Genomic DNA, 18,681 nt, shown 5'->3' on the forward strand with positions numbered 1-18,681 from the left:
AGGTGCAAACCTACGATAAAAATAAAACAATTCAGAATGTTAAAGGACACAAAACTAATATTCAGAAATTAACAACTTTATACATCCTAACAAAAACCAATCAGAATGTGTAATGGAAAAAAGAATTCATTAATGTTAGCAACTAAAACGGTAAAATATCCATGAATATCCCCAAGAATAAATTAATTTTTGATGTAGTAATTAAAAATGAATCAAATAAATAGAATTACATATCATAGTCCGCTTAAAAATGTTAAAACTCCATTAGTTGATATATAAATTTAATAAATTCCCTGAAGACATCAACATTTTTTAATTAGATAAGCTGATTCTAAAATGTAAGATAAAAGTATGATCATGTCTTAACTTGATAAACTGTAGAGTTTGTGGAACACCACAAAAAAAATAGCCAATAAATTTTGACAAAAAAATTGTGAGAGATTCATTCTCTTGGATATTTATACATAATACATAGGCTCAGTAAATAAAATAGTGCAAAATTTATGTATAAAGAGAAAGACTGATGAAATAAATAGAACATTCAGACATAGACTAAATAAATGTAGGCCATTAAGTGGCATTCCAAATCAATGGGAAGTAATAGACTAGTCAATAAAATAGACAGTAATAGATAACTACCTCAAGAAAAAGAACACAACAGTTGAATATTACCTTATATATGGTAGACTGATATAATAATAGCCTCCAATGAATCCTATCTCTCCCTGTCAATGCCTTTGCGTTATCCCCCCCGCCCCCCTACACACACACATATTGACCCTAGGCTTGACCATGTAATTCATTTATGTCAATGGGACATAATCAAATACGAGGTGAGCATGGATTTGACTCTTTAGAGCTTTCCCTCTTAGACTGCTTCAACGACCTTGTGAGGAAGTCTTGTGTAGCAGCCTTGAGGATATAAAATCACATTCAGAGAGAGGCCCACCCATCCCAGGATTCCTCGCTGAGGTCAGCTACCAATAACCCAGCAGCTCAATGAAGACAGAAAAGTACACACGTTATTGAGGAAGTGATTCAGTAAAATATGGTGGATCATGTTATAGATTCCTATGAATGACTATAAAGCAGTAAATATGCACAGAACAACGTTAATATATCTTTAAAATGTAGTGTAGAAAGAAAAAAGAAAGATACAATATGAGGTATATACCAATATTGTCATTTATATGAAGAAAAAAATGCAACAAAACAAAACAAAATCCTCCCCTTTCTCTTACTCTTGTATACCCAAGAACACACACAAAGGATAACAAAATTTAAAAAAATATCAAATCCAGATAAATTTCTAGACATGTATTACAAACCCTTAGCCTGTTAACCAATAATTACTCAGATAGCTTTAGTCTTATCTGAAGAAAATGTAAAAAGTAACAGTAAAATAATAATATAACAACTGGTACCAATCATGTATGTAAGTTTTACTACATGATTTCTATCTTAGTCGTTCCACTAATTTTACAAAATACCATAGACTGGACAGCTTAATCTACAGACCTTTATTTCTCACAGTTCTAGAGGCTGGTAAGTCAGAGATTAGGGCCAGCATGTTCGGGCTCTGGTGAGAGCTCTCTTTCTGGTTTGGAGACAGCTGCCGTCTTGCTGGGTCCTCTCATGGCAGAGAGAAACATCCTATCTCCATGACTTTTCCTATAAGGGCAATAATCCTATTCATGAGGGCTCTACTCTCATGACCTAATTTCCTCCCAAAGGTTCCACTTCCAAATAACATCACATTGATGATTAAAACTTCAACATATGAATTTATTGGGGGACATAATTCAGTCATAGCGTTCCACCTGTGGCCCCTCAAAATTCACGTCCTTTTCACATGCAAAGTATATTCATTCTATCCCAGTAGCCCCAAAGGTCTTGTTCCAGCAACAACTTTAAAGTCTAAAGTCCAAAGTCTCATCTAAATATCATCTAAATTAGATATGGGTGAAACTTGAGGCACAATTCATATTGAAGCAAAATTCCTCTCTAGCTGTGAACCTGTGGAATCAAATACATTATGTGCTTTCAAAATGCAATGATGGAGCTGGCATAAGATAGACATTCCACTCCAAGAAGGAAAAATAAGAGAGAAGGAAATGGTGACGAGTCCCAAGCAAGTCTAAAACTTAGCAAGGCAAACTCCATGAGATCTTAAGGTTTGAGAATAATCCTCTTTGGCTTGATACTCTGCCTTCCACATCCACTGGGATGGCGGTCCTGCCCCCACAGTTCTGCAGGGTTGTGGTTGTGCTCCCAAGGCTCTGGGTGGCCCTGCCCCCAAGGTTTCAAGTGATGTCCCATCTCTTTTCAAACTGATGAGGTAGATCAGATGATCACGAATCACCTTTGGAGACATTTTTCCCTTAGTCTTGAAGAATAATACATGTTCACAGGCAAATAGCTGTGTGGTCTTGTCCTATAAAACTCAAGAAGCCCAACCACCTTCCTTTATTCCATCCTGTCTTCATCCTCTTGAGTTCAAACTAGCAGTGTTCTTGCTGGGTGGCTGATTAGTTCTGTTGTTCACACCCATACTAATCTCCTTATCAAGTGACTGGTCTTCCACACCCTTAATCTTCTCTTCTGAATTTGCATTCTCATTTTTTGTATTATAGACAAGCTAAATATTTTCCAGATCTTTATATCCCGGCTCCATTTTGCTTAACAATTCCCTCTTCAATTCATTTCTCTCTTCTTTCACTTTAAGCAGTCAGGAGGAACCAGGCCACTCCTTCAACACTTTGCTTGCAAATTTCTTCAGCTGCATAGCCAATTTTGTCATTCAAAAGTTCTACTTTCCACAAAACACTAGAACACGTAATTTAACCAAATAGTTTTCCACTTTGTAACAAGTAATTGCCTTTCCTCCAGTTTCCAATAACATGCTCCTCATTACCATCTGAGACCACGTCAGAACAGCCTTTACCATCCATATTTCTACATTCTGCTCATGATTATTTATGTATTTTAAGAAGATGGAGGCTTTCTCTCCAGGACTCCTCTTCTATCAGAGCCCTTACCAGGATTGCCTTTAGTGGTCTCTTCATGGCAATGTCAGCTTTTTCTAGCGTGCACCTCGAAACTCTTCCAGCTTTTATCCAGTACCCATTTCCAAAGCTGTTTTCACATTTTTAGATATTTGTTACAGCAGTACCCCTCTTGCGGTACCAATTTCTGTCTTAATCAATGCAGGCTACTTTAACAAAATATCATAGATTGGGTGGCTTAAACAACAGAAATTTATTTATCACAGTTCCAGGGGATAAGAAGTCAGAGGTGCTGGTGCCAACATGATTGAGTTCTGGTGAGCGCCTTCTTCCTGGTTTGGAGACTGTCATTTTCTTGTTGTATCCTCATATCGCAGAGACAGATCATCTCTCTCTTGTGTCATCTTATAACGGCACTAATCCCATTCCTGAAGGCTCACTCTCGTGACCTGATTTCTTCCCAAAGGCCCCACCTTCAAACAACGTCACAGTTGGGTTTTAGGGCTTTAACATATGAACTTGGTGAGGCGGGCAGCACAAACCTTCAGTACGGAGCAGTTATTAAAAATATCTTACCAGTAACTAAAGGTAAGAGACATTTTTTAAAACTTTACCAGAAGCAAGAACATGGTATCTAAAGAAACATTCATTTCAGGTAAAAAAATCAAGACTTTTCCTTCTCCCAATTTGCAAAGTTACGTATTTTTCATTAATTGTCAAATTATCCCAATTAGAAACCAAATGTATGTGTCACAATCCTCACTTGATGTAGATCTATATACCCATTAGATGTGACTTGTTCAGACTGTTGGCCAAGAAGCTCTGTGGCTGCTGTTTTGCAGGTACACACTCCACTCTTATCCACCTTGCTTGCTGTCCCAGAAGCCTGGCAAATATGGTTTCTGGTAGGTTTGGCCAATGAAATGCCTGACTGGAGATTGCATGAAGAAGGAGAGTGAGACCAGAGTATATAATCCCCATCCGTCAGCTCCCTGTCTGCTGATTTGTAAGAGATCAGCTATTTCTTTAGATCAAAAGTCACAGCTCCTCACAAGACACATCTCTCCATATAACTCCTTGTTTCCAGTACATAGCAGTGACTACAGCCTTCTTATCACTCTCCCTATATTACTGCAAGATCTCTTGTAGTCTATTTCTATTTCTCTATAAACAGCCTCTTTATTGCACTCTCCTTGATTTATCCTAATTGAAATTTGTTCTTTTCCTTCTGGGATCCAGACTAATATAAACTCTCTCTTGAGTGAAAGCCTAGCATAACAAAAATGTAAATTAGTAGCTGAAACAGAGATGTAGCTACATGCATCCCTTCTCCCATCTTTGAAGAGGTTCCCAAAACACTCTTTGAAAGTCAGGGCATACAATTACATGCACCTCACTGCATGATTATAATTAGCTTAAGTATAGGGACCATTTATTTCCTCTCCATTTCCTTCATCAGGTTTCACAAAGTGTACTGAACATATTAGGTTGTGAATAGTTACTGAATTTGATCACACTGTATCTAGCACCCAACTCATGCCAAACTTGGTTTTTCATGGAGTCTTTTTTCACTAATTATTTCTGTCTTGCAGGTATTCAATGGACACTTTGGTAATATTTTTTTTCATTGGTTAACATATTTTAATTTGCTCTTGACTTTGTTTACCTTCCTTTCCTATTTCCACCACTGTACTAAAAAAGATTATTTCTCATTCTTCTAATTACTAACTCCATTTCTGCTGTGTCACCTCTGATCCATTTATCAACTCCTGCATAAAACACATCCTGATCAGAAACATAGGTAAGATCAGGGAGGCTGCTATTTTCAGATTTTCGTGTTGTTTTGCCAAAATCAAGTTAGGAGGAGCAATCTCTTTTAAATTACCATTCTAAGGCATAGTTGTGAGTTTTTTCCTAAGCTCTTAAGTTCTTCAAAAAGAGGTGGAAGACTTTGGTATTTGAAATATGGTCTGTAGTATAAATGTGTGCACATAATTCTTAATAAATCTGTTCTTTCTGTATGTTTGTAACTTGCTAGAAGTGATAGACCTTTAGACATTGTATTAATTCTGTCAAGCAATTAGACATTCAAATATACTATAATTAAATTATGCATTTATATCTCAGTTTTCCCTAGAAGAATCAAACTCCATACATATCAGAACAACAGGATACCACAGAAGAAAGAAAATAGGGAAGTTAGTATTTAGAAATACATTCTACTTTTTTTAAAGAAAAACATTCTTAAAATCTTAGTAGGGAAGAAGTAATGTAGCTAATAGCTTTAATATAGAACTTCTATAATATACTCATAAAAGTCAGGTAGGAAGGCATCCCATGGTTCATTTTAGCTTTTTCAACCTATATTTTGAAAACAGAACACTTCAAAGTACTATCATTTCTCAAACACATCTAAGCATTAGGACTATTCTGAAACTGTCCTTGCTTTAGTTTGAAATATTTACTAAATGTGTCAATTATTTTTCTCTGTGCTTCCCCTCTCCCGAATATGAATATGACCACTGTTTATTAACAGGTATGTTTTACTGAGCTATTTATGTGAAGTTCAGATAAAAACTAAATCCTCTGGCACTTGAGTAGGAACAGCATTCAGTCTTTTCTTATGAGGGTCAGTCTAGGATAATAGAAAACAACTAAATATAAAGGAATTCATAAACTAGTGAATGATGGCTTATGTCAGATTTATGGTTTGTGTCCATGAAAACTCTGTGTCAGATGTAACATAATGGAAGATGTCATTTCAACAGCCCATTGTGAATGTGAGTTTACATATTAATTATATGGAGAGGAGGTTATAATTTTAGTTTCTCATCTGTTAAGCATCTCTTACCTTCCAATTTGAAAAACAAGAAACATATAATCTGATCAGAAAAACAATATATTAATAATCCTGCTTATTTTTATTTGTGAAGTATGAATTAATTGATCATATGTTTTGGATGTAGATTTTCACAAGTAAAATCCCAATACAAGTAATTCCTAGGGCTGTTCGAATTCTTTTGTTCTAGAATTTTTCTTCAAAGAACATGGTTTCTATAATCAAGACATCAAAAAATTTTGGAAAATGCTTTGGTTTTAGATGTGGATTGCAGCAATGTTGTTTTTATAACAGGATAGAGTGTCTGGCTAATACAAGGCTCAAATACACCAATCTCCACTTACTGCTTCCAACTTGTGTTCATCAACATACACGAAAAATCTTGTTTTAAAATCTGAGGAGGTGCAGATGTTAGGGTTTGAGGAAAGAGATCTTATAGACATGGGGAGGGAGCATAAGGCACACTTCCCACCTTCTTGTATGGGAATTGACCCTCAGCAGTTAAATATTAAAAGTCAGCAGTAAGGGGAACTAGTCAGATGAGAATCTATGAAGACTCTGGGAAGAGGCAGTATGATACTAAGACTCAGGAGAGAAGATAATTGTTGTTCTGCAAATCTTATGAGGTTCTTTCACTCCAAGCTTTGCGGTATGAGTGTTCTTGGCACTGACAATGGCAAATTAATACAGGTCATTAATTGCAATTATGAGATTCCTTCAGCAGCATCTCAGGTGATAGATCTAAAAGCAGAACAGGAGCAGGATAACATGACAGATGCTGTGGAGTGACAGTGACTGAAAAGTACTTTGTGAGAATTTTTGTGACCAGACCTATTTCGGGACCATCTGAGTGAGAGATAATGGGGAAATTATTCACTACTCAAATGCAAGGATTGTAGCCTGGTCTTGTGGAATGCGAAAGCCTTTGAGCAGTTACTCTTTATTAGGCTTCGTGATATTTCAACCATGCTTCTCTGTGAATATCTGTTCTTTTCCCCTCTCTACTAAATAGCTTTCTTTGCAAGGCTCTTGGATTGCCATGACATAAACTCTGATGAAACTCTCCATGTCCTTAGATATACAGGTCCTAAAGTCAATCACAAATTTTTCTATTACCTTTAGTGAGAATTCTTGAGTAAGACAAGTATCTATTTCAAATCTTGCCATCTGAGCACAGCTCAAATTTTCCCCATTCACCACGGCCTACTGCTCCATGCCCTCAGTAAGAGCTGAAGTAGCACTCCAAAGAAGATGGAGTGAGCCTGACTGCCTTCATTCCTAACAACATGGGGGATTTGGTGATTGAGTAAGGTGTGCGCTGGACATAGATCTTGTTGGTTCAAGGGAGAGAAAGCATAAAAATATGAATTTCTATTGTCAAAGTGATCTCTGTTTCATTTACGAATGGAAAAATCTTGCTACGTTTGAATAACACTACATGCTTATTTTTAACATCGTGGGAATACTGGCTACATAGAAATATTGATAATTTGTTTTTCTACCATGGATTTATAATAATCTGTTGTTTCACAGGAAATATCTTATTTGATTCATAATGGAAAAAATGATGCTACTTAAGGTATAAAGCACGGACAAATTCTATTTATTGAGAATGTACTGTTGGTCTGATAATAAACAAGCATTTACTCTTATCCTGAAAGAAAAGTAGTACCCTTATCCTCTTCCTGATGATGAGAAAATTGAATCTTGTGAAAGTCAAGGGCTTTACATAAGGTCACATATCTATTCCATTGAAAACTGGATCATGAAACTAAATCAGCCTAGATTGAATGAAGCCTTATTTCATCCAAAACAGCAAGTTCTCTGTGTATGAATCATTTCAGGACCTCACCTTAAAGCATAAAAGCAGTAATTAACATTGAATCTTTTTATAAACTTTATGATGAACTAAATTGAAGCATTCAGAAAAAGAAAATAATTTGGGAAAGAAAATAATTGCTCTAACTCTCCTCACCAAATCTGACAGCAAACCACACAATGCTAAGAGGTCACACTAGGCTACTTGCATTAATTTCCTAGTAAACGAAGTGATTTCAAGAGTAAGTTTTAACTCTCTCATTTCTCACAGTCTGCAACAACCCGTACACATTCTGGAAAATATTAGACAAACTATGTTAGGCCTAGTACTGTGCAGAATTTTATTATACTAAGCAGGCATGAAAGTTGAGAGCCTCGTAAATATTAATCACAGACTAATGAACAGTAGGAGACTCCTGAATATCAATCTGTACTGGGGGAAATTTTGAATTAGAGACACCACTTCCTACCCAATAAATCAGTAGTGAAAAATTGAAGGCATTCTTGTGCATCTGCTTATGTAGCTAGATCTCTAGACCTAAAGGAGCGTACAGTGTGGATGCCAAAATAGATGTAATTTTATGACCCCCTAGAGCTTTTGCATTTTTAACCAGACCATTTTTTAAAATTTTAATTACCTCCAAAAGAGGCTGGATTGTACCATAGAAAACTTGACTGTGCTTTTTAGTGTCAGAGTTTGAATAGTTCAAGAGTAGTTAGAGCTTGTCTCCTTCTTCCTCTTTAGTATTCTGAAACCATTGCCCAAAGGGATGAGAAGACTCAAGGTTAAGAGGAGAGCTGAAATGCCAAAACTTCATTGGCTTATTGCTTTTATTAAGTGTGCATATTATTGCTTTTGCCTCTGAGCACATGAACAATGTATAACAGGAAAAAAGACAGTATCTTCCATCTTAACTTATAATTTCATAAATAATGCCAGACGAAATTATACATCTACACACTTACATATTCTTAATGATTGTCCGTTAATGGAAAAGCCTCCCTTTACAATAGTCAGAGTTAATTATTTATTAAGACAATAAGAGTGGATAATGATATTTTGGATTCTATGTTATTTTTGATGCTGACACAAAAATAATAGGGCTCAGTTTTCAGTTTCAGGATTTTTTTTTTATTTTTTAATATTCAGATAGTATTTAAGACCTGCCCAGGTATTAATATTTTAATGGGAACATTTAGAAGTGACTGTTAAAAATATAAATGTTTCTTCATAGCACTGTAATCAGGACTAAAATTTTACCCTGAATACATATGATATGAGCTGTGTTTACTGAAAGGAAAGAAACAGTTTTTAAGGACACAAGAAAAGAGAAAGATCCAAGAAATAAGCCAGAAATGGTGCATGTCATTTTGAATTACTTTAGAAATATAATTTTCAGAATGATTACTTTATTCTACATCAAGTACATATAAAGCAATAGTATAGCAGAAGGCTATAATTAAGCATTAATCATTAACAGTTTTTCAATTTTTTTACCACTGAAAATTTCTAGATTCATTGAAAGCAGGGAGAGTTATGTTGATCTCCAATATATTCCCAATGCTTTGTATTTAGTTGTTGTTCAATAAATATTTAAGAAATCTTTTAAAGTAGTTGTTCAATTAAGAAATTGTAGTTTTTCTTTTGCATAGAAGAATTTGTACTATCTCCAATGACAACCAACCATCTCTTCACAAATGTTCAACTATAGCTAAAATTACAATATGGGTTCCCGACTATATATAATGTAATAACATAGAAGCAGTAACAACTTTGTCTCTTAGTAAAGTATTTGTTTATGCACTCCCTACTTTGCACAATTAAAACACAAGACTGATTTTTTTCAGAATATTCATCTGATTTTTCTGTGATATTAAAGATATGAATTTATTTATATTTTTGAGCTTACTGTATGCTTGTATTTGAAATTTTAAAGAGCTATTGTCCTGAATCCAGCATATTTCTGTATTATGTGTAGAAATGGTAATATTTTTTACATAAATAAAATTTTGTATAAGAATTAGCAGACTGGGGGCCAGCCCGGTGGTTCAGCGGTTAAGTTCGCATGCGGACATGGCACTGCTTGGCATCCCACATATAAAGTAGAGGAAGATGGGCATGGATGTTAGCTCAGAGCCAGTCTTCCTCAGCTAAAAGAGGAGGATTGGCAGCACTTAGCTCAGGGCTAATCTTCCTCAAAAAAAAAAAAAAGAATTAGCATACTGAAAATGAATTGCACAGGTGACAATAATATAATTGGCTATCTTTAGAGTTTTTGTTTGTTTTGTTTGGTTTTGCTTTAGTACTTACAATAATGTCATTTTATTTTTTCATTTATGAGCACAATGTAACAATATTTCTCTGATATTTATTTTCATGGAGCTTTTGGGAATATTAGGAAGTGCTATAATCAATATTATTAACAAAAACAAAAATAAAAGTCCTTCGCAATTCTATTGGTCAATATCCATTTTGGATATAATTTTGTATAGTAGTTCCTATCTCATTTTGTATTATTTGCGCTACTTATTTTTACCAGGAGGCCACCAGTGTAATAAGTCAGGGTTTCAAAATATATTTACCCACGTCACAAGGACTACGTATAATTTGCAGCTAGTATTCAGGACAAATGCTTTGAAAAGCACTGAAGTAACTAAAGAGGCCACTAAAACAAATGAAAAATAATATTTATTTTTAAATTAACTTTAGAAGAAAAATATTGCAAGTTTCCAAAGTTCATCATTGATCAATGTAAGATAACCAGTACAATGAAGACTTATCATTAAAAATGTTAACAATGTAAGCACAGCAAGATTGAAAATTTTAACTTATATTTAAATTTTATGAAAAAATAAATGTTAAAATCATAAAGGTATTTATTCAAGGTGATCCTAAAATGTAACTAATAGATGAGACTGGCCCCTTGGCCTAGTGGTTAAGTTCAGTGCGCTCCACTTGGTGGCCTGGGTTCAGTTCCTGGGCACAGACCTACATCCCTTATCAGTAACCATGCTGTGGTGGTGACCCACATACAAAATAGAGGAAGATTGGCACAGATGTTAGCTCAGGGTGAATCTTCCTCAGCAAAATAAATAAATAAATAAAATTTAAAAAAATTAAAAATAAAACATAGCAAATGGAAGTCTAATAGTTCTATATCTTCTTCCCCCCAAAATCTGCGTCTATTAAGGTAATCCTGTGAGGCAGGTTAAAACGAGAAAGATATGGATAGTTGTCTAAATAGTGATGAGGGTGAGATTTATTTGATGGCCTTAAAACAATATAAGAAGTAAGTGAAGTGAGTGAAATATATTCAAGACTTTTATTCTTACTGGCTTTCGTAGCAGTTAATCAAGCTTATTCAATATCAGACGATTTAGAGACATACAAAATGTTTACTTTTCTACTCTCTATGGTGAAAATAGTTTGTTATTGCAATTAACTAAACACATTGCTTTGAATTATTTTGCTCTCTATAGCATGAGTTACAATTTTTTGCTTGTAATGAAAGAATGACCTAGAGAAAGGAGGAGGGCAGCACAATTCAAGCTTTAATTTTGACAAGATTATGACACAGTTTGCTGCATAGCCTGACAGTTAATGCTTAGACTCGTCATGGCCATTTTCATTGGTCCACAATGCATTTTCTTATGGTAACCACTCTATAGTTTCCTTTCTAACCTTGGTTTTCATATTTTCAGGTTTGGATTTATTCTTCATAAAGATGAAGCTGCGCTACAAAAAATTGATCTCGAAACCATGTCATACATCAAGACAATTAACTTGAAGGACTATAAGTGCGTTCCTCAAGCATTGGCATATACACACTTGGGAGGATACTACTTCATTGGCTGCAAACCTGACAGCACTGGGGCAATTCCACCACAGCTCATAGTGGACGGTGTAACCGACTCAGTCATTGGATTCAACAGTGATGTGACGGGCACTCCATATGTCTCTCCAGATGGGCACTATCTTGTCAGCATTAACGACATGAAAGGTCTTGTAAGGGTCCAGTACATTACCATCAGAGGAGAAATACAGGAAGCTTTTGATATTCACACAAATCTGCATATATCTGATCTGGCATTTCAGCCATCCTTTACAGAAGCCCATCAATACAACATCTATGGTAGTTCAAGCACACAGACTGATGTGCTTTTTGTGGAGCTCTCCTCTGGGAAGGTTAAAATGATAAAGAGCCTTAAGGAGCCACTCAAGGCAGAAGAATGGCCTTGGAATCAGAAGAACAGGCAAATCCAGGACAGTGGCTTGTTTGGTCAATACCTGATGACACCTTCTAAGAACTCTCTGTTTATACTAGATGGAAGACTCAATAAGTTAAACTGTGAGATCACTGAAGTTGAGAAAGGAAATACAGTCATTTGGGTTGGAGATGCCTAGGAGCCCTATTAGATAATTATTAAATGAAGAGTTTTCCAGTACATTGCACTTAATCCATTGTTTAAATTTACAGCTTAACTTTTCAAGTTTATATCCTAGTCAAACATAAGTTACTTGGTTGGCCCAAATAAAATAGATTTTTTCTTTTGGAAAAGACATACACAATTAGTTGATTAAAAATATTGGTTGATTAGAAATACTTAACACAATATTTACTGATAAACTCCATCAATCACAAGAATCAAATATATAATTATGTTTTAAGCCAATAAAATAGGAATTTAAATACTTAAAAAAATAACTGCAGGGAATTTCAGATGACTTTAAGCATCATTTTATTTTGGGGGTGATTTACCTCTTTTTTTCTCTGTCCTTTTGGTATGCTTAAACCAGAAATAAAAGGTATTGTGAACTTTAAAATTCTTAATTCAAAATATTCTGTCCCATGCACCGTTTATAATCTTTTGTGCCTTGAAGGGAATGTCACAAGAGGAAAAGGAAGGCTAAAAGCTGCGTATTGAACACCCTCATAACTATAAATCTCTTGTCATTGAAAGAGAAAAGTTAAACATCTCTTGCACCAAACCCTGCCTTCAGTCAGTTGCTTAACCCTCAGTGAAATATCATTTGAAGGCATAAGTTGGTCTTAGGTTGTATACAGGTGACACACTCTATTTGACACTTACTGTATAATCTGCAGCATGTTATGGAAAATGGGGAGGAAGGGAGGAAAAATAACTATGGTAAAAATGTTTGCAATGTATTCTCTACTCATTTTGCTTTCAGTCACTAGAGGCATTATATTCTTTGTGCACGTTTGTCTGGGATGTCAACTGCTTACAATTGTTTATTAGCAGAATAGATTTTGTTCTTTTTATGTAGTCCAGTGTTGCATCAGTAGGAACTTTCAGTTCTGAAAAAGAAGCATCATTTGTGTCTGCTTAGAGTAAACCACATATAGAGAAATAAATACCAAGGAAGAAATACTGGCTAGAGAACTGATGAGTATTAGTCGTTTAGGAGAATTAGTAATAGAAATTGGGAATAAGGGGCCAGATCCACAGTGGTGAGTAAAGATATAACCCATCAAAGAACTTCATTCCTTAATAACTTTCCTAAGTGACTTCTGGTCAGCTTCTACATCATCCTTAAATGACTCTCTCCCTAAGTGTGCACTGTAGTTCGAAACCTAACTAATCCTCTTATTTGAGACACTGCATAGAAGTAAAAATTCTTGCTGCTGTTTTTTTTTTTTTTAAGGGCAAAGAAAGGCCAGTAGAAGTGAATTAAAACTAGAGAGTTGGTTTATTGAAATAAGCAGATAAGTATCCAGGCTTAAAGTAAGCGTTTACATGTTTTGAGAATCCTTTTACTTATTTTTGTTTTATTGTTGCTAAAAATGCTAATGGGCTGTTGAAATGACCTCCATTTACTGAAGGTAATCCAATAAGGTCTTTTTTAAATACAAATTTTACTCAAGTTTAAATTGTGCAAAACTGCTTAGAAACCTGAAATTTTATAGTGTGTAATATCTTATGTGTATATAGCATCCCGAGCTGTGTGATACAGTAGATGTCTTCTTAGCTTAAAGAAACATTATGGGAGGTATATTTAATAAACAAGGAAAAGTCAGCTTATGTTTCTACTTATCTGCTTTCCCTTTTAGCAATTTTCTCCCTTGTGAACATGAACCATAGAAAGTGTCTGTGATCTAATGATTTAATGGAAGTCTGTCTCATACATTCTTCTTTGGTAGATTACACCATGTGGATGCTCTGTCTGTAGACATTGCTTGATAAAAGGAGAATAAACCTCTTACATTTTAACCCTTGAGCATTCAGTCAGTGTTTTAATGTGCATACCAATGTTTTGTTTTGTTTTTCTTCCCAGGGTTTCAAACATAGTCTGATGCTCTGTATGGTTTTGAAAGTGACGGGATCTGGTAGAGGGCAAGTCAAATGACATCCATAAAGGAAGGACAACTTAGTTTGTTTTTTGTATCAAGTCTTTGTTGCTATGTCCTTTCATATTCAATGTTTAAAGCAAGGAACTATCCTTTTTAAGGTGTCTGTTTCTTTAGAATCTCTTCTTGTGTATTAAAAGAATGAATATCAGCATGGAATATCAAAAGTAAACTCAAAGGAAAATTCTTTTCTTTCCACATCATTACACTATTAACCACATAAATATTGACCACTTTTTTTTTAATGTTGCAATACTTCTAATACTGACGTGATTCTTTTTTTAAAGAAGATGTAATGTTAGGTTCTAATATTTTCTGAGGTAGGTAGTTCTTTCTTCAAGGATAGTGGAAAAGATAGAGTAAGAGCTAGCATCGAGGGCACCAGCATTATTCAATGCACGTCCTGATAAAAGTGTATGGCAAATAATGATCTCATCAATAATGTGGATATGTATAAAAACTGAACGTTAAGAAAAAACTAGGATAAAACGATTAGGTATCTGCTCTAAAAAAACACACTAACATCAAAGAGTAGCTTTTTAAAAGGCAGGAGATAAGAGTGAAGTAATAGCAAAAAAAAAGTGAAGTGAATTTTTTTTTTGCTATAAAATTATCTGGTGCTGATTCTGTGATAGCAATGAAGGCATGAAGTGAGAAACGGTGTGCAACAAAGACTGGATGTAGGATGTAGGGAGGTCCTTGAGCAACACTGACTGGAAGAAGTAAACATTTATGTAAAGCAGGTGATATAGATAAGGCAGGAAACGTAGGCTATGATCAGATTTTGGAGGGCGAGAGGTGAGAATGAACCCAATTTAAAGAGTTTAGATAATCCAGACAATAGGGACTCAACGATAATTTTCAAAAAGGGAAATGGCAGTGAAAACAACACTTACAAAATGTATGAGTTTTAATGGAATGAAAATTTGACTGAAGAAAAGGGAACTAGAGGAAGAGGTATCAGTTGGGAGTCTATTGAAAAAATGTGAGTTTATGGTCTTTAATAGAAGACAATTAAATTGAAAGTATATATTATAAAACAAGGCATGTTTAGGAACCAGACTTGAAATGGCCACTGAATACACATGGATAATAAAAAAGACAAACACGACAGCTCTCAAATATGACATCATTGATAGAAATAAGAAAGCCATGAAGGATAAGCATATTTAAGTAAGGGAATGAGAATTGAAATAAAAGACAAATTTAATGAAAATACTGGGCAATGGACTATATTCCCAGAGAACTGTCGTCATGTACAGCAAACTAACATAATTTTCAGGAGTTTTGTCTCAGAATTTTCACCTTCTGTTTAATTATATCTACGTAAAGGTGAAGCACTTTTTAAAAAAAGGCAGTTTAGAACCTTATCACCTTTCAGACTCCTACTCACAAGTTCCTCACAGGGTTTTCTTTTAAAAAATAAGTATATTTGACTAGATTATACATTCACTAGTTAAGATTTACAGGATGAAACAATATATTTAATCATATCTACCAACTTATCATGTTACATATATTTTTAAAGTGAGAAAAATGTCAAGAACAATATTGCTATGATGGAAATCAATACAACTCTAAAATAAGATGAAAATGTACAGGCCAGCGTTACAACCTTAAGGACACATAAGGGGCCACTTCTAACGCCACTTGTCCATTTATCTACCACTTAGCTGTTCTTTATAAATGAGTAGAGAGAACAAAAGCAGAACTTTATCAAAAGTCTATTTTCACTTTTCTTCCAGACACACTCTAATATCATTTGCCTCTCCTGGGAAACTTCATACACAGAAATATGTTCTGAAAGTCATGTTATAGAAATTCTTGTCTGCACTCTTAAGTCATGGTAACTTTTCCTATCTTTCTGGAAGATTAAGTTTTAACCAGAGTATATGAGCATGGTTTTGTTTGTTTGTTTGCATTTGATAAATTATATAGTCCTATTAGTAAATGGAAAAGCGCTTAACTTTTCAGTGATACTCTTCAGCTTTCCCTGTGGTATTTAATGGGTACTGCATGGCTATTTTCCAGTAATTTACATCTACAATCGGTGAAGTAGAAAAGTTGCAACCATTATTCTTTTCTACTAGAGTTCAGTAATAATGAAATTCTCAGTGTTTTGAGACGTGTTCAAGTTCATAAGTAAATTTTGTATGCAGTATAATTTGGCTGAAATTGAGAAAGGACATACTAAAATACCCAACATATTCTGTTTTAATCTTTGATCAGAAGCCTATTTCTAGTCTTGAAGACTATTTCTAAATACAAATTTTACCACTTTTAAGAGAAGAATCAAAATTGACTCTAAATATATTGCTATTTCAATTGGAAAAATGCCTATGTTATTCATGTGTATAAATTCTTTCTGCATTTCCATGAAAAAGTACAAGGATCCTTGGCATCTGGAACAATATACTTGTTCAGTGTTACAAAGTCCAACTGAAAAGTCTCATGATACTCAAGACAGGGACTCAACAGACATAAAAATATATAACTATTAAAATGGATGATCACTGAATTACTCTACTGTGCCTCTGCTTGCCCATTTACTTTGAAACCAATTTTGCTCCTAATTCAGGGTTCTGTACTTTGTTCAGATCTATTAGCAAAGAATAGAAAAACACTCAACATTTCATCTTGCGGATAAAATATGATTCCTGACTTTATCTAGATCAGTCAATGTCATTTTGATACATTAATTGACCTTTAAGGAAATAATTATTATAAATTGAGGAAAAGTAAATATATTCATTAGATTAAGGATATTAACATGTAGCATGTTAATTCTCTATAGTTTTTTACATTTGTTGACATAAATATTACATGATTTCATTTTGTCTATTTTGGTGCAAATGTGCCATACATATGCCATGTAGTTTTACATATTGCAACAATTAAACACCTCACTGGGTTTGTGTGTGTGTATGTGTGTGTGTGTGTTTTAATTTGGGCTTATGCAGAAATGGAAGCCCATCTGAGGATATTAGAGAATTAAATTTTAATATTCAAACATATCACATTGGTATTTTGAACTATTAAATCTAGAATGACAAGATTGATTTAAACAAAATGTATTAATATAACAAAATGCAAGTTTGTGGAATGATCCTAGATCACAGAATCTCTATCTTCTACAAACCTATATACATGTGTTCTTTATAATGATGATGATTGCAACCTAAAATGAGGACATAAATGACAAAGTATTTATGCAACACCTACTAATAGCATCCGTATGCAGTCATGCGTTGCTTATTAACAATGACAGTTCTGAGAAATGTGTCGTTAAGCAGTTTCATCGTGGAAACATCATAGAGCGTACTCACATAAACCTAAATCGTATAGCCTGTTACACATCTAGGCTATACGGTGTGCTAAGCTTATGGGACCACTCCTGTGTGTACGGTCCATAGTTGATGGAAACGTTATGTAATGTATGACTATATTACAGTATAAACTACAGAGAAGCAAGGCAAATCAGAGAAACAAAATAGTAGTGAGTCTTGACTCTGGAGAGTCTATTCGATCAAGTAAACTGAGGCTATGTAGAGTGCGTAGGATCTGAAGAATGTAATACTAAGATCTAATAAATTAATATATATGTATATATATACACATACATATGTACATATATATACAAAAGTCACTTCCCTGAACTTTTCTCACAATTACTAGTACATCAGTTACTAAAACAAATTTAATAAAGAAAAATAATATAGAAAACATTCTCAATTCATTGGAAGTAAACTGAGAAATAAAAATTTTTCAACCATTTAAGAAGGTAGAAATAAATAAGAATAGATACTATACACATATTCACAAACAGCACTTTAAAAAAGAAATCAAGTTGAGATAGGCATGATCTGAGATTCTCTACATAAAGATGAAAATGAAAACAAAGTACTTCAAAAGTAATGTGAAAATTCTGCCATTACTCAGAAAGAAATCTGCAAAGAAATTCACTCTAATGAAGAGAAAAAGCTGGAAAATTGACAAAATTATAATTTCACCTGAGCATATCATAGAGCTGGGGGTGCAGGTTCAACAGGTAAACTAATTTGTAATGATGAATAGGGAACTATTTAGCTCTTGGCATAGCTCAGGAGAAAGCCGTAGGCTACACAAAAGCATGTGGAAGACATCAGCTGAAATTTTAACAAATTCTTAAAGGCCGTGTGTGGGCTACCATATCAGTTTGGACTGGCTGGGGGGCCTTACACCCATGAGGAATTCCACTCACTCTCAAGATCATGTCCACAGGCCTCCACCATGTGCTCTCAAATAAGATCAGAGGCTGGGTAGGAGATCAGAGACAGCTTTCCTGGTGCACAGTGTGTAAGTGGCGACCAGCTGCCGTGGGAAGACAGGCCTTATTCCCTTGGTCTGACTCTTTTGCACTTGGAAGCCAAAACATTAAGCAGCTTAGGTAGGGGCAGTCATCTGTCCCACCCCCAAGGAACAGGCAAGGATCCATTGTTTCTAGGCGGAGTCTGCCTCACAGGGAAGGAGGGCAATCACTCTCAGCCTCAAGACACAGGTAAGGATGTATTGCTACCAAAAGAGGATAGAAGAAGAGATGCTCTACCAAGAGAGGGACAGGAAGTCTTCTGGTCCAGTGGAAGGTGCAAAAAGGGGGCAATCTAGTAACACT

At 34.8% G+C, this 18,681-nt stretch overlaps 1 protein-coding gene across 4 annotated transcripts in view; it reads left to right on the top strand.

The window, feature by feature from the left end:
* The window catches only part of FSTL5 (follistatin like 5), a 718,704-nt gene extending 704,811 nt beyond the window's left edge, over window positions 1-13,893 (top strand). For all 4 annotated transcript variants that reach the window (XM_001500089.5, XM_023636361.2, XM_023636359.2 and 1 more), the window contains one exon: window positions 11,365-13,893. In XM_001500089.5, the coding sequence (XP_001500139.2) occupies window positions 11,365-12,067 (703 nt within the window). In that variant the 3' untranslated portion in view covers window positions 12,068-13,893. The remainder of the gene's footprint in view (window positions 1-11,364) is intronic.
* The last annotated feature ends 4,788 nt before the right edge of the window (window positions 13,894-18,681 follow it).

This window comes from Equus caballus, chromosome 2 (assembly GCF_041296265.1).
Source record: "Equus caballus isolate H_3958 breed thoroughbred chromosome 2, TB-T2T, whole genome shotgun sequence".
Lineage (NCBI taxonomy): Eukaryota > Metazoa > Chordata > Mammalia > Perissodactyla > Equidae > Equus > Equus caballus.